This window comes from Balaenoptera acutorostrata, chromosome 10 (assembly GCF_949987535.1).
Source record: "Balaenoptera acutorostrata chromosome 10, mBalAcu1.1, whole genome shotgun sequence".
NCBI classification, from domain to species: domain Eukaryota; kingdom Metazoa; phylum Chordata; class Mammalia; order Artiodactyla; family Balaenopteridae; genus Balaenoptera; species Balaenoptera acutorostrata.
In genome coordinates, this window is record NC_080073.1 from 71,078,135 (window position 1) to 71,095,157 (window position 17,023).

The following is a 17,023-nucleotide window of genomic DNA, read 5'->3' on the forward strand; positions in this document are numbered from 1 at the left end:
TTTAACAGCTGGAAGCATTTACTCTTTTTTTTATGAAAGATGGTTGTAAGACATTGAAGTTTTTTTACCAGGAAGGAGATGTACCTGGTCTTGGTAAGGATGTTTTGCAATGGTAACGTGCCAGCTATTCATGAATGAATGTTAAAGTGCAGCATATCTTTTCTCTTATATATAGACAATCCTATATTTATAAAGAAAATTTGCCAGGAGCTTACAAGATTGCTATAATGATTGAAGAAGAAAGCATCCTTATAGAAGTCATTGACCCCTCCTGGGAATACACATTTTCACTAGAATTTAATTGCCTTTTCCTTGAAACAGGCAGAGCCATTTTGTACACGTGTTGTCAGATGACTAGAAATAGTCATGAAACCACCCGAAAGCACAGCAGTCACTCCCTGTGGTCCTGGGTCAGCATCTTGTGTTTGCTGCAGCTGGCAGTACAATATCTGGCTTTCCCTACTTTTCACGTTATTCCAAAAAGAACTGATACTTTACCAGGTCATTAAACTTTTGTCTTAATAACTAGGTACACGGATCATCCTTTGGTTTTAGACTACTTATCTTATAAATCTTGTTGATTTTACCGTCTCCCCTCTGTTGGTTCTTTCTTGCTTTCCTCCTCTGCTGCCTTTAAGCTAGGCTCCTATCTCATGCCTGCCCCAGTATTCCAGATTGAAAACCAGTGTCTCTGTTACCAGATTTCCTCTCTGAAATCCATACTACTTATTCCTGCCAAGTAAATCTTTCATTGTCCTGCTGTTGGATTGAGTCCAAACTCTTCATTTATTCCACTAAGGCCTGTCATAACCTGGGCACACAGTACTTATTTAGTCTGATCTCCTATTCTGCCAAACATGAACTTGCTGCTCTCTCTAAGCCAGTCTTCATGGTTGTCTGTCCACACCAGTCATTTCCGTGCCCTTTTCTCCACCCCCTAAGTGTCTCCACCCAGCCAAATCCTACCCCTCCTCCGGATCGCCTCAGGCATTCTCTTTACTTCAGAGCCTTCCCAGAGTGTTCCAAACCACATCCATCACTATCTTCCAAATGCCTGTCTCTTAAAGTTTGCATTGTAAAATACACCACTTGATCATGTTCTTCTGTTTTCATCTAATCGTTTAATATATATAAGTCTTTCTTCACCAACAAAATATGTAGATTCATGATTAGTGACTATGTCTGCTCTATTGATCTTCTGTCTCTCACAATTCTTATGCTGGGACATTACTGTAAGGTCCAAATTTTCATAATTCATTACAAATTAAAACAATAGCTGAAAATATAGAAAGGTGAGAAAATATCTACAATTAGAAGAAAAATTAAAACTACCACCCAGATTCCCACTCACTTGGAATAATCAAGTTAACGCCTTGATGAGTATCCTTCTGTAACTTCTTTGGTATATATATATGTGTGTGTGTGTGTATTTCCCTCTCTCTATGTATTTTGATATGTATATGTACAGTATGTATGAGGTATGTACATATATATACACACAGTATATATACCACTATGTATATAGTTTTATCTTCTGATCACTAATTTAGATGTTTTTAACGATCCAAATTATAAGTATTGCTGCAAGTCTAAGACATATTCACGGTTCATTGACTCCTTGACATCCAGAGTTGCATATATAATATGTAGAGTTGGATCCTATTTTGCAGTATATATATATATTGCTATACATATATATATTTGGGGGGAAACATTCAGTCCATAGCATTTATTGTTATTGTATATTGCCTCAAACCTTCTTTGGAAGAGTATAGTGTAAATAATAATAATGAAACGCTCAAGCTTTCAGCAGAAAAAAAAAAAAAAAGTGTCATTTTCAAACATATTGGGCCAAAACAAGAATGTAGAGCTAGTGAGAATATTCCTTTTGTGCCAAGATTACAACACCAGACAGACAGAGCTCCCCAAGATGCTTCTGGATGACAAGGTAAGTTTGAGATGGGCTCTCTGTGCCTCCACCTTTCCACAGCCTACAGCATTCTTGCTGCCTTTAACCAGGAAAGTAATCACCTCTTTTATGGCTCACAAGTAGCATCTCACTTATTCCAGATGTGCTGGAGGCTGGGAATACTTTGTGGTTTGCTGACCTTGTACCCACTCTGGTGCTTTGGGTCGTTCTTTGTCAAAATTTATGAAATTACAAGACAGATGAGAAGGGGGACGTGCATTCTTCAGCTGGAAGAGTGACCAAGTAACTACAAACTGCTGCCCCTCCTGGGATCGTGCTGGTCACTGCAAACTTCAGCAGCCCAATGACTTGTTCCTCCAGACAGCGCCTATGCCTACGCCTTGTTACTCAGACCACCAGCCCTGTGGGTCCCGAGGAGGCAAAGCTTGATGGGGAGTAGGCGGGTACTGGATGAGAGTGTAAGGGGCCAAGGTAGGACTGAGAAGGAAGCCACTTTCCCCATACTCAGTGCCCTGCTGGATTTAAGACCCCTCTGCCCTAACAATTATCTGTCTAAATAGCCTTGGTCCAAACTTTGGAGCTCAGGGTGGATTTCAAGTCAGTGTCAACAGTGTGAAACTTTCCATTTCTTCTACACAGGTTATCCTGTGTGTCCTGGTATATGGGTGAGAGTATCCCAGACCAGATGTTGTTTTCTTAAAATGCAGAGCTTATCACACCCTCCATTGATGGTGTGCAGACCCCTGGGCCTGCAGGGAGGAGGGGATCACAGATAGACACTGTTTGACACACTGGTTTAAAGCTCAGTTCTGGAGAGGGTCAGAAGTGAGGTGGTGAAGACAAGTTCCACTCTTTACTCGCTGGGTCACACTGGGAAAGTTATTTCACCTCTCCAGGCCTTGGTTTTCTCATCTGTAAAATGGGAACAGTGATGGAACTCACCTCATGGGATTGGGAGGACCGTGGTGTATGCTGGGCTCAGGGCAAGTGCCATGTAAACTTTGCCTCACTCCCTAAAAAAAGTCTTGTCCTCCAAGATTATAGTCCAGTCTCAGAAAGAAAAAGGAACTCAGTAGCCATGAGAATTAGGTCAGCCTTCTCTTAATTATTTTCAAAAACATTGCATTTCCTGTTTGGGGACCATGTCACCCAAGATATGCTTCCTTTTTCTTTTTTTTTCAGTTTAATTGAACTAATAAAAACCAATTTATAGATGCTTTATAAAAATGGGATCCAACTCTATATATTATTCTATGGTAGCTTTTAAAAATTGATAATATTGTCTTCTCCATGCCACTGATACATTTCCACAATTAAATTTTAAATAGTTGCATTGTACTTCATTAGGCTGATACAACTATCAGGTTCAAAACTTATTATTAGAATTTAGGTTGTTCACAACTTTTTTCTCCTTTAAACAATGCCTCAATGAATATCATTGAAGCTAATTTTACGTGGATTAGGAAGACTTTTTAGGAAGAATTCTCAGGAGAACTGCCAGAAGAAAGGGTAGACACACTTTTAATTATTATTTTTGCTATTTCCAAAAATAATACATTTATCAGCTTGGTAAGTATTCCTCTACATGTCTTTCTTATATGCATGTGCTTACATGTAGACACTTATTATCATTTAAAAAATATGATCATATAACATGTTTTATTCTTGACTTACTTTTTGGACTTGACAGTATAACCTAGACATTTTTTATGTTATTAAATATAGATTTATCTAATTTAAAAGATGCTGTATAGTATTCTATAGTGTAGCTGCATTTGGATTTTTAGAAGCCAGGAATATGTTCAGCTGTAAGTAATGGAAATCCTAATAGTAGCTTAGACAAATAAGGAGTCTATTTTTCTCTCATAACTGGGCAGGCAGTGGCTAGCAGTGGTTCAAGTGCTCAGTAACGCCATCAGAAACCCAGATTCTTATTTTATTTCTGTTCTGCCATTCTTTTTTTTTTTAATTCAATTAATTTATTTATCTGGCTGCATTGGGTCTTTGTTGCTGTGTGCGGGCTTTTCTCTAGTTGCCGCGAGCATGAGCTACTTTTTGTTGTGGTGCACGGGCTTCTCACTGCGGTGGCTTCTCTTGCTTTAGAGCACCAGCTCTAGAGCGCAGGCTCAGTATATGTGTCACACGGCTTATTTGCTCCACGGCATGTGGGATCTTCCCAGACCAGGGATCGAACCGGTGTCCCCTGCATTGGCAGATGGATTCTTAACCACTGTGCCACCAGGCAAGTCCCCTATTCTGCCATTCTTAACACATTGCTTTGTGTTCATATTTGTTCCACATGGTTGCAAGTTGAAGCTCTAGACATTATGTACAGGCTTTCATCATGTAGGAAAGGGGCCTACTAGTCACACCTCTCCCCTTTATCAGGAAAGCCCAAGCTTCTTATGTCACATGACTACCCTAGGGGCTAGGGAGGCTGAGAACGCAGTTGTCTCCCTAAGAATGTACAGATTGCTAAATGGGACAAATTCAGGTTCACTTTTCAAGGAAAAAAGGGAGAATATTAAGGGTAAAGGTAATTCTGCCAACTTCCATGAATGAGCATTTGAGCTCTACATTGCTGCATATCATGTCTCAGGGTTCTTTGGCTGCAAGCAAGATGCAGACTCTGGCTTAGGTAAGCAAAAAATTAAAACATTTGGGTAGTTCACAAAATTTAGAACTAGCTGAACAATCAGGCCTTGGGAAAAATAGGAATAGAGCATTTCCATGGATTTCAGGGCAGTTTCTTTGGATTCATCAGTAGATTGACCTTGCTCAGATCCCTTTTTATTTTTGTGTCTCCGCATTCAAAATTTACAGTCTTGCAGAGAGTCTAATTACTATAGTTTTCACATGTGTACCCCTGCAGGGCTCTGAGACTGGTGTCCTCCAGAATCACAGGACGGGAGAAATTCCCCAAACCCAAAGGAAGGAGGGCTGGGCAGACAAAAGATGTTTATGGTTTTGTGATAGGGATGTAAAATTTTCTTAGATCATATTTCCAATTGGTTATGGTTGTGAACAGGAAGACTGTTGATTTTTTGCTTATTAATATTGCAACCAGGGACTTCCCTGGTGGTACCAGTGGTAAAGAGCCCACCTTCCAACGCAGGGAATGCGGGTTCGATCCCTGGTCGGGGAACTAAGATCCCACAACTAAGCCCGTATGCCACAACCACTGAGCTCACACGCCTCAGTGAGAGAGCCTGCGTGCTGCAAACTACAGAGCCCACGTGCTCTGGAGCCCGCATGCCACAACTAGAGAGAGAAAACCCTCAGACCACAACTAGAGAGAAGCCCACACACCACAAAGAAAAGATCCCACGTGCCTCAACGAAGATCCTGTGTGCCGCAACTAAGACCCGACGCAGCCAAAAAAAATTTTTTTTAAAATAAAGAAGAAAAATATTTCAGCCAGCTATCTAACAGAATTCTCATGTTTTTAATAGTTTTTAAACATCGAAGAAAGATTTCTAATGATACATTTTCATTGAAATTAATTCAAGGAAGGATTTAATATAAGTTGGGTGCTATGAGTGTATTTAGTGGGGGACAGGATCTTCTTGGGGGAGTCAGTGAAAGTTTACCTGAGAGGTGGCATTTTGGCTGAGATATGAAAGATTAGCAAGGATTAAGGAGGCAAAGGGTTGAAAATGGGATAAGAGAAGGATTTGCGTGAAAGTCCTGCCTGAGGCCAGGCCAAAAGGAGCAAAGTGCAGAACTCAGTGAAAGGCACCCAAGGAGGCTGCAATTTAAGATTTGCAATTACATCTTTTTGTAGACAAAAAATTTTATTCCATAATTATATTGAAAACTTCTTAAAGTAAAGCAAGGAACAAGGGTGTAAGATCCACAGTAATTTATCACATTTGATCAGTCATGTGATCGTATGCTAAGTTCTTGACTTTTGTTTTCAGAATGTGGTCGAACTATTGCTGGAGCAACCAAAGGGGCAAAAATGATGAGATTGTATATAGACAACGCAGCCCCAGAGAAACTAAAAGGAGTGTGTGTAGTTTTTGTTCGCTGTCGCAATGATGTCCCTATAAATACTAAAAATATTCATGAAGTATGTTTACGTTTTTTTCAAATATATGGTTAAGCATTTTTGCCAGCTTTATTGAGATATAATTGACATATAACATTATGTAAGTTTAAGGTATACAAAGAATTGATTTAACACATTGTGCAATGATTACCACCATAGCATTAGCTAACACCTCCATTGCCTCACATAATTACCTTTTTTTTTCTTTTTTGGTAATGACATTTAAGATCTACTCCTTTAGCAACTTTTAAGTATACAATACAGTATCGTTAACTACAGTCACCATGTTGTACATTAGATCCCCAGAACTTATTCATCTTATAACTGGAAGTTTGTACCCTTTGACCAATGTTTTTTCCATCCAAATTTCTGGGCAGAGGGCTAGTTTCATTACTTTTTACCTCAACTGACAGAGTTTTTCTCGTCCCCTTTTCATGGACAGGGCAACTGTCCACCTAGAACTTTCTTTATGTAGGAGGCTCAGTTTCATTTCCCTCACATTGTATGGACTCCAGGCCATATCTCCTTCCCTATGCAGAAATTAAAGCACCAGGGAAGGTGTTTACTTGATGAGCAAGTATGTGAATGGTTAAATGCGGGCAGAATATAAGTTTGTTGATTTTAGAACCTTAATATTCACCACTTAAGTTTTCCTAATAGTTTATAAGATATATTGTCTATACTTATTGTAATGTAAAATAGGTTATGATTTTCAGTTCTTTAATGGGATCAGCATGTAAAATAACATTTGAACACTACCCTTTTAGGAAGTGCTATTTACTTTTCTGGATGTATCAGAAGGACTCCTAGTTGGGATTAGGAATATGCTGGCAAATATATTTCTACCAGCTATTCTTGCGACAAATAATTGGGGTGCTTTAAACCAGTCCCAGCAAGGAGAATCTGAAAAACACATTTTCACTGAAACCATCAACAGATACCTTTCATTTTTAGATGGTAAGTATAATATTTAATGTTTAATCAGTTACTACAAATGAGCAAATTAACTATAAGATATGTTATTAAAAATAAGCATTAGAGAAAACATTTCCATCTTAAAAGAAGATGTTAATCAAAGTAATTATGAGACCTAGAGATAAGATATCAAATCATTAGAACTTCTCTTTCCATGGATCTCTGAAGGCGTAAGATACATTTTCTTTTATATCTCCCATTGTAAAAGGAGGATTCTCTTCCTATATTATTTGAGAAAATTGTTACCATATTTAAAAATTATACATTATTATGAACTCTTTTTAAAATATAAATTATATTATTTCATATTGTTAAAATATGCAATTTTATTAATAAATCGTAGTCACAATCTAATGATCAACTAGAATTATATTTCTATAAAGTGTTAGATCTCTAATATTTTAGTAATTACAGCTTGAAACCACACATTGGCATTTAACACATTGACATTAAACACCTCTTGTCAATATTATTTTTTCCCTTTTAGGTGCTAGACTAAGTATTGAGGGAACAGTTAAGTTAAAGAAGATAGGCAATGTTGATTTTTCCAAACTGCATACCTTTGAAGAAGTGACACTCGCAGCGAGCAATTCAGAAACTGTTCGTCAGCTAGAGGACGTGCTGATGATATGGTACAGACAGATTGAACAGGTGAGCTGACCTGAGTGATTTCACCAGATATGAGTCATAGTTCTTATCTGTGTCCTAGTCACTGCATTTTGTCCCTAAAAGTAAAGGGAAGAGGAGCCTTCCAGATTCTACTATGAAATTCAGCCTATTTTTGATTCTAGTGCAAAATCATTGTTCTCTTTGGACCACTTAATATCAACTTTAAGATATTTCCCACTTTAAGGAGGAAACCATAACATTATGGCTTGAGAATGGAATAATGAAGAAACAGAAATAGCCAGCATTTATCTCCAGTATCTTATGTTTTGTTTATGCTCTTCATTAGAGAGAGAGGAAAAGTACACAGTGAAGAGACTATAGCCACAATGCTAGACACTTAATAAATACCTCTTGGTTGATCAATGGAATTGTCTGTGTTGACAGAGAGGTTCCAACTAGGCTCATTCCTATCAGTACTGCAGTGGCAAGTCTGCAGCTCTCTGGCCAAATACATTTTCTCTGACAGTAAGAAAAGCAGTGATAGGAATGGGATATATGTCAACATTCTGAGAGGTGCCAACTTACACTACAAACGTTGCCCACAACCAAATATTAGGTAATTGCTCTAAACAGAAAGAGGACTCTAGAAGCCAACTCACAGATCTCTAGTTCATGAGCACAGGACAGTGAAACTGGAGAAGAAAATCTTCAGTTGAATGAGGACTAGGGGAGAAAAATCTTGAGCAAGCAAGAGTTAGAGAAAAGCATTTCCGATTTTACCTCTCTTAGAACTGTTAGAAGGAGGGAGGTGTAGTTGGAGTGGAAAAATTGGAGGACTTTGGAAACTCCATCAAGGCCTGGAGTGCTGGCCACAAAATTTGCTCCCAGGTGTCACTAGGTACTCGAAGTAATTGTCCACCAAGGACTCCTGCAGCTGCCTACTATGCCAGTAGGCATAGGAAGAGGGAGTTGTAAGCCATTGTGGAATTCAAGCTGTGTCCTACACAGTGGCTGAGGAGATCTCCTCCAATTATCATGATCAATCAAAATAGATCTTCTTTTATAAAAATGAGCAAGCAAAAGAAATAGCTTAACATAAGAAGATTAGGCAACTTGAAATAAGAAAAGTTGGGGGGAATTCCCTGGTGGTCCAGTGATTAGGACTCTGCGCTTTCACTCCTGAGGGCACGGGTTCAATCCTTGGTTGGGGAACTAGGAACTAAGATCCCGCAATCCTGTAAGCCGCGCAGCTAAAAAAAAAAAAAAAAAAAAAAAAAAAGGAAAATCATGTTGGGCAATTGTAGCAAATGGTCTCCAGTTAAGCAGAATCAGTGCAAGAAATGGGAGACTTCTTTAAAAAAATTACATCTAAAATAAACCTTGACCTCTTGTCATACACAAAAATTAATTCAAGATGGATCATAGACATAAATATGAAAGCTAAAACTAAAAAAAGAGATACATGCAACAACAACGGATGAATCTCAAAAACATGTTGAGTGAACGAATCCAGCCTTAAAAAAGTAATGTGAAAAATAGAACAAAAAATATACTTGAATCAGAACATAATGTAGAACTATATTAATATCTTATTAAGATACAAAACCCAGAAGCCATGAAAGAAAAACCTGACATATGTGACTATATAAAAAAATTAAAGTAAGATCCATATGGTAGAAATCACTGTAAGCAACATTAGAAGATAATTGACCTTCTGGGAGAAAATATTATCAGCATATGTAACAGAGTTAGTATCCATAATATGTAAAGAACGTCTATAAATTATTAAGAAACGGGCATTTCAAAGAAAACTTGGCCAAGGATGTGAACAATGTCATTCAAAGGAAGTACATGGACATATTTGACCTGGGAAAAGAAGGGGACCTAGGAGTGACGTGATGTCTTCAAATATTTGATGGTATTTCATGTGGACTTAAACTTGTACTGTAATGGCCCTAACAGGCAGAATTAAGAGCAGAGTGTGATGGTTATAAGGAGGGAGATTTTATTAGGATCACTTTCTCACAGAATTCCTCCCCCCACCGAAAATGGAATGTTTTGTATCCCTGAAAGTATCTGATTTGCGGTTGGATTATCATCTATGAATAATGTTATAGCAGGAATTAAACATCAAAAGTATTGCTTGATTTAGTTAATTTTAAGGTCCATTTTCATTCTTTAATTCAGTGATTCAAATTATATAGACTTTCAGCCACTAAGAAAAGTTTAAATTATGTCTAGTATCCTCTATTTAAGGAGGTGGAGAAACTTATAATAAGATTAGGAAAGAGTTCCATAAACCATGGTTAAAATTAAAAGCATTTCATGGATTAAAGAGAGAAGCTTCATAGGTTTGAAAAATCAACTGTGTATTTTGCCTCGTTTGTATTCTTAATTCCATCACGATTGTAGTTATGAAAAGTTATAAGCATAAAAAAGGTACAGAAAATAAGAAACACCCCTGTAAGTACCACTGAGATTAAAAAGATACTAACCATTTGCTATTTTTGCTTCAGATCTCTTATTTTCAATAAATCCTCCAACCCTTTCCTCTCCCTCCCTGTATATTACCACCATTCTGATGTTATTGTCTCCTCCATTCCCCTGAAAGTTTTATACTTTTATTGCATTTGCATATTTATAAGCTTTATATTATATATAAATAAATTATATATATGAAAATACAGAATATATATTTGTGTTTAAAATCTTTACATAAATGGTATCCTTTTACAGTTTTTTTTTTCTTATTTAACATTCTCTTTCATCCATGTTGGTACAAGTAAATTTAATTCATTCACTTAACTATTGTCTGGTATTCCTCTATGAAAGAATCCGTTTATTCTGTAGATTTCCAGACATTTAGGAGACATTCAAATTATGTCTAGTATCCTCTGTTTAAGGAGGTAGAGAACTCACCTATTCCCTCAGAAAGCAGTTGTTTCTACTTTTTTTCCTGTTACAAACAATAATAATACATCTTCAGTGAATATCTTTATTCCGGTCTCGTTTGCACATGTTCAAGAGTTTCCCAGGGAACGGCTGAGAGAAGTAGTATGGATTTTTTATTGGGTACTACAAAGCCCTCCAAATAGTGGTTATATTAACTTATATTTTTTTACAGAAGTAAATGGGAGTTCCCATGTCTTCATATCTTTCGTTACACTTGGGACTGTTGGATTTTTAATGGATGCCAGTATGTTGGATGTGAAATGGTATCTTGATTTATTTTGCATTACCCTGAACACTGTTGAGGCTGTGCACGTTTAATGGCTATTTAGATTTCCTCCTTGTTGAATTGCCTGTTCATATCCTTTAGCTAGTTTTCTTTCAGATTGCTTGATGATATCTTAACTGAATTGTTGGAGTTTGAATAATATTTTCCGGCTGTTAATCTTTTGTTGGTCCCCATTGTGTCCTGCATTTTCATTTGGTATGGGTGTCTTTAGTCATGTGGAAGTTTTACATTTTAATGTAAATATGTTAGTTTAAAATGGTAATCCAGCCTCAGTTCAGCTACCTCCAGTGACTAGAAGCTTTGTGCTTTTTGTATTTTGGAAACACTTTCCTACTTCAGTGTTGTGAAGATATTCTCCCAAATTATTTATTTATTTTAAATACTGAAATATACAGAAATGAACAACAAATGAATAAAAATAAAATAAACAAATTATTGTAAAATTAACACCTGTGTAACTTTCGCACAAGAAATAGAGCATTACCAGCACCTTGCAATCTCCATGCATTTTTCTTCCCAATTTTAACTCCCTTTTCTTCTCCCTAGTGGTAACCATTTTCTTGGCAATTATGATGTTCAGTTCCATGCTTTTCTTTATAGTTTTACCCCCATCTCCTATATTTTCTTTAAATGTTTTACCATTTTGTTCTTAACATTTAGGTTTTTAATCTATCTGGAATTATTTTTGTGTGTGTATAATGTGAGGTAGGAATCTAATTTTGTCTTTTTCGATATGGTTAGCCAATTGTCTCAGAAGTGTATTTAGTAGTCCATTCTTTACCAGCAAATTTGTAATATCTATCAAGTTTCTAGACCCCTTTATCTATCCCACCTGTCTACTTATTTGTTTTTTGCACTCATACCATACTGCTTTAATTTATGTTGCTTTTTACTAAATTAACGTTTGGTATGGCAAGTCCCTTTCATTATTTTTCTTCAAAATTGCATTGATTATTTCTGGTTGATTGTTCTTCCAAATTAATTTTAAGACTAGTTTGTCAAGTATCATGAAAAGAAAACCTTGTTGAGATTTTGATTGGAAATTTCATTGAATGAAATAAATTTCATTTCATTAATTTAGAGAAAATTTCCATCTTTATATTGTTGAATTTTTCCATCCATGAACGTGGTATATTTCTCCACTGATTTAGGTCTTCTTTTGTGTGCTGAAAGTAAGTTTTCTAATTTTCTCCAAAAAGGTCTTGCACATTTTTTGTTAATCTCTAGATATCTTAATTGTTATTATTTGTTATAGCAAATACAATCATTTTAGAAATTACATTTTCAGATTGCTAGATGGCTTGTAAAGAAATGCTACTGATATTTATACATACAGCCCAAAACCTTACTGAATTATTCACTTTTATTAATTGTAAAAGTTTGTCTTTAGATATTCTTGAATTTTTAAAATGTGGCCAACCATTCCCTCGGTGATAATGCCATTGTTTTTTTGTTTCCAATTCTTATACCTTTTGTTTACTTTCCTTATCTTGTTCTATGATCTCCATGACCAGGTTGAATAGAAGTGGGTGGTGATAGTGACAAAATTGTATTGTCTTGGGTTTTAAAGTGGCATTTTCTAAAATTTCATTTTTAAGTATGATGTTTTAAATCACAGCAAAATCCTTTTTGACCCATCTCCTAGAGAAATGGAAATAAAAACAAAAATAAGCAAATGGACCTAATGAAACTTAAAAGCTTTTGCACAGCAAAGGAAACCATAAACAAGATGAAAAGACAATCCTCAGAATGGGAGAAAATATTTGCAAATGAAGCAACTGACAAAGGATTAATCTCCAAAATTTACAAGCAGCTCATGCAGCTCAATATCAAAAAAACAAACAACTCAATCCAAAAATGGGCAAAAGACCTAAATAGACATTTCTCCAAAGAAGATATACAGATTGCCAACACACACATGAAAGGATGCTCAACATCACTAATCATTAGAGAAATGCAAATCAAAACTCCAATGAGGTATCACCTCACACCAGTCAGATGGCCATCATCAAAAAATCTACAAACAATAAATGCTGGAGAGGGTGTGGAGAAAAGGGAACCCTCTTGCACTGTTGGTGGGAATGTAAATTGATACAGCCACTATGGAGAACAGTATGGAAGTTCCTTAAAAAAACTAAAAATAGAACTACCATACGACCCAGCAATCCCACTACTGGGCGTATACCCTGAGAAAACCATAATTCAAAAAGAGTCATGTACCACAATGTTCATTGTAGCTCTGTTTACAATAACCAGGACATGGAAGCAACCTAAGTTTCCATCGACAGATGAATGGATAAAGAAGATGTGGCACATATATACAATGGAATATTACTCAGCCATAAAAAGAAAGGAAACTGAGTTATTTGTAGTGAGGTGGATGGACCTAGAGTCTGTCATACAGAGTGAAGTAAGTCAGAAAGAGAAAAACAAATACCGTATGCTAGCACATATATGTGGAATCTAAAAAAGAAAAAAGGTTCTGAAGAACCTAAGGTCAGGACAGGAATAAAGGCGCTGACATAGTGAATGGACTTGAGGACACGGGGAGGGGGCAGGGTAAGCTGGGACGAAGTGAGAGAGTGGCATGTATATATACACTACCAAATGTAAAATAGCTAGTGGGAAGCAGCCACATAGCACAGGGAGATCAGCTCGGTGCTTTGTGACCACCTAGAGGGGTGAGATAGGGAGGGTGGGAGGGAGACACAAGAGGGAGGAGATATGGGGATATACGTATATGTATAGCTGATTCACTTTGTTATACAGCAGAAACTAACACACCATTGTAAAGCATTTATACTCCCATAAAGATGTTTAAAAAATTATAATATACCTATAAAAAAAAGTATGATGTTTGCTGCAGACTTTTGGCAGGTACTAATTATCATGGTAAAGAAATTCTCTTCTAGTCTTAGTTTGCTGAGAGTTCTTAATACTATTCAGTGTTGAATGTTATTTGTACTTTTAACTTTCTTTGAAAAGGTGCAAATAATGAGGTTCTAAAAGAAGAAAGTAACGTTTCTATACTCTGTGAACTTTTCTGATTGCAGGTACTTATTGAGAGTGAGCAGATGAGAAAAGAAGCTGATGACTCAGGTCCTCTCACTGAATTGGAACACTGGAAACTCATGTCAGCCAAATTCAATTATATCATTGAACAGATTAAAGGGCCAAGTTGTAAAGCTGTTATAAATGTGCTTAATGTTGCACACTCTAAACTCTTAAAGGTAAAAGACCTTGTATTTTAAAGTTTACTTCAGAACAACCAACTGGAAAATTACCCTTCTTGAACTGCTTCTTTGCATCATATACTTCGCATCATGTATTTAGAAGTGTTAAAACTTTGAGTAAGGCTTTCTCAGGTACCATCGTTACTTCCAGAAGAGGAAAAGGGAGTATAGAAATGAAAATTTATTTCTCAATATTTCACACACCAATTTTGACAGTACTACTATAGGGTGATTGCTATTTATTTTTAAATTGTTTTTGAAATTATAAATCAATAGAGGCTTATTGAATTAGAGAACTATATAGAAAGTCAAAAGCAAAAATGTCCTCTATCTTACATCTCATCCCCACTATTCCATCTCCTTTCCTAGAGGTCATATTTATTACCAGTTGAGCTTGATTCTCTCCAGGTCCTTTTCTGTTTCTTCCTTAAAAAAAAAAAAAAAAAAAAAAAAAAAAAAATATATATATATATATATATATATATTTGTTTTGTGTTTCTAAATTTTTAAAATTACATGGAATCATACTCTATTTTTCTTTAACTCCCTGGTCCCCCCAACAGCATATCTTGGAGAGTTATACCTATCAGATCAGGCTATTTCGTTTTCCATAATGTTAATGCATCAGGTTTTATTTAATCGTTTTCTTGTTTTTAGACAAATTGTTTCCTTTCCTTTTTTCAACAATCTTGAGATATAATTCACATATTACTCATTTCTGCCATTTAAGGAGCAAAATTCAGTGGTTTTTAGTACATTCACAGAGTTGTGCAACCATCACCACAATCAATTTTAGAACATTTTATCACCTCAAAAAGAAACCCTGTACTCTTTAGCTATCACCTCCCATCTCCATCTGTCTCCTTCCCCTCATTCTAGCCCTAAGTAACCACCAATCCACTTTTTATCTCTATAGAGTTGCTTGTTTTGGACATTTCATATAAATGGAATCATATAATATGTGGTCTTTTGCTACTGGTTTCTTTCACTTGGCATAATGTTTTCAAGGTTTATCCATGTTGTAGTATGTATCAGTAATTATTCCTTTTCACAGCTGAATAATATTCCATTTTGTAGATAACACCACATTTTGTTTATCAGTTTATGGATATCTGCATTATCTCTACTTTTTGGCTATTATGAATAATGCTGCTGTGAACATTCTTGTACAAGTTCTTGTGTGGACATATGTTGTCATTTTTCTTGTATATACCTGGGAGTGGAATTTCTGGCTCAAATGGTAACTCTGTGTTTAACTTTTTGAGGAAAATTGTTCCTTTTCTATGTGTTCACAAACATTACTACAGTTAAAGCCTCTGCGTGCCTACAAGCAAGTATTTCCCTAGGGTGTATACTCCACAACTTTGTTAATACTTATTATCAGTTAAAAATTTTTGTTTGCCTGTCCAACATGTGGAAAATGGCTTGTTGTATTTTGCCTTTTCCTTATTAATAATGAAGTTGAGCATCTTTTAAAGTTTATTTGCTATTTGCATTTATTCTCCTGTGAATTGTTTGTTTATATCTTTCCCTCATTCAGAAAGTTTCAGATATTGTTTTGTTCTGATTCTAGTAGTCCTTTATTACTATGGCTATTAATCAATTGTTATATATGGTGGATGAGGCAAACCGCCATGGTCCCTGAGCATCTCTGCACATTATTGCTGGATATGAAAAGTACACTTTGCTGATGGGAATATTTTCTTTCCTGAAGACCCAGAATAATGTAATGTCACTTTTCTAACCTAGAAAAGTCACTCCAGGTAGAAGCAGGTCTGGTTTAAGCCAACAGACAGAATGTTAATTACAAACAGAATGAGTCTTCAGTTTTAGTAAGTCACTTAAGGTTTTTATAATAACTTTAAGTCTTAAATAATCTAAGAAAAAGATATATCAATCACATTTAAGTATCTACTCTTTCAGTATATGTATGATTAGGGAAGACAGCTTGAATTTCATGATGAAACCTTAGCACAGTGATATATTTGGATGTTTCATAGGACTCTTATACTTTCTTTTCTTAGAATTGGCGTGATTTGGATGCAAGAATCACAGATACAGCAAATGAGTCAAAAGATAATGTCAGATATTTGTACACTCTAGAAAAAGTATGTCAGCCTCTCTATAACTATGACCTCGTAAGTATTCTTTTTAAAGTGTAGTTTAAAAGATTAACGCATACACTTTGTTATAAAGCAGAAACTAACACACCATTGTAAAGCAATTATACTGCAATAAAGATGTTAAAAAAATATATAAAATAAAAATTAGTGCATAAAATCAATTTAATATGTGTGTATTGGGAAAAACATATTGCAGAAAAGTTATTTAAAAGATATCTTTTCCTATTATATATCTGTAATGAATTATAAACTATATTTATTATTTTAACCTACATTTAAATATATAGCATTATCATAACTATGACCTCATTTGTGAATTGAGCAAGACAAATATATTAGTTATTCATTGCTTCATAACAAATTACCCCAGAACCGAGTGGCTTAAAACAGTAGGCATTTATTATATCACAGTTTTTGTAGGTCAGGAATTCAGGGACGGCGTAGCTGAGTACCTCTGCTTCAGGGTCTCTCATGAGGCTGCAGTCAAGCTGCTGTCTTGGGATGTGGTCTCTTCTGAAGGGGAGGCTGACTGGGGAGGGTCCACTTCTATTGCACACCACATGGACCTTTGCACAGGACAACTCGCTTCCCCTAGAGTGAGTGACCCAAGAGTGAGCAAGAGAAAGTGCCCAACTAGCATTACGCTGATACCAAAGCCAGATAAAAACACCTCAAGAAAATAAAATTACAGGTCAATATTCCTGATGAATATAGACGCAGAAATTCTCAACAAAACAGTGGCAGACCAAATTCCACGGCACATTAAAAGGATCACACACTAAGATCAAGGGGGATTTATTCCTGGGATGCAAAGATGGTTCAACATATGCAAATGGATAAATGTGATACACCACATTAATAGAA

At 36.0% G+C, this 17,023-nt stretch overlaps 1 protein-coding gene across 1 annotated transcript in view; it reads left to right on the top strand.

Annotated features, from left to right (window-relative positions):
* Positions 1 to 17,023, top strand: part of DNAH8 (dynein axonemal heavy chain 8) — a 337,653-nt gene that overhangs the window by 11,658 nt on the left and 308,972 nt on the right. The window contains exons 4-9 of the mRNA XM_057555266.1: positions 9 to 93; positions 5,851 to 6,002; positions 6,749 to 6,938; positions 7,444 to 7,607; positions 13,857 to 14,033; positions 16,061 to 16,174. Coding sequence (XP_057411249.1) covers positions 9 to 93; positions 5,851 to 6,002; positions 6,749 to 6,938; positions 7,444 to 7,607; positions 13,857 to 14,033; positions 16,061 to 16,174 — 882 coding nt within the window. The remainder of the gene's footprint in view (positions 1 to 8; positions 94 to 5,850; positions 6,003 to 6,748; positions 6,939 to 7,443; positions 7,608 to 13,856; positions 14,034 to 16,060; positions 16,175 to 17,023) is intronic.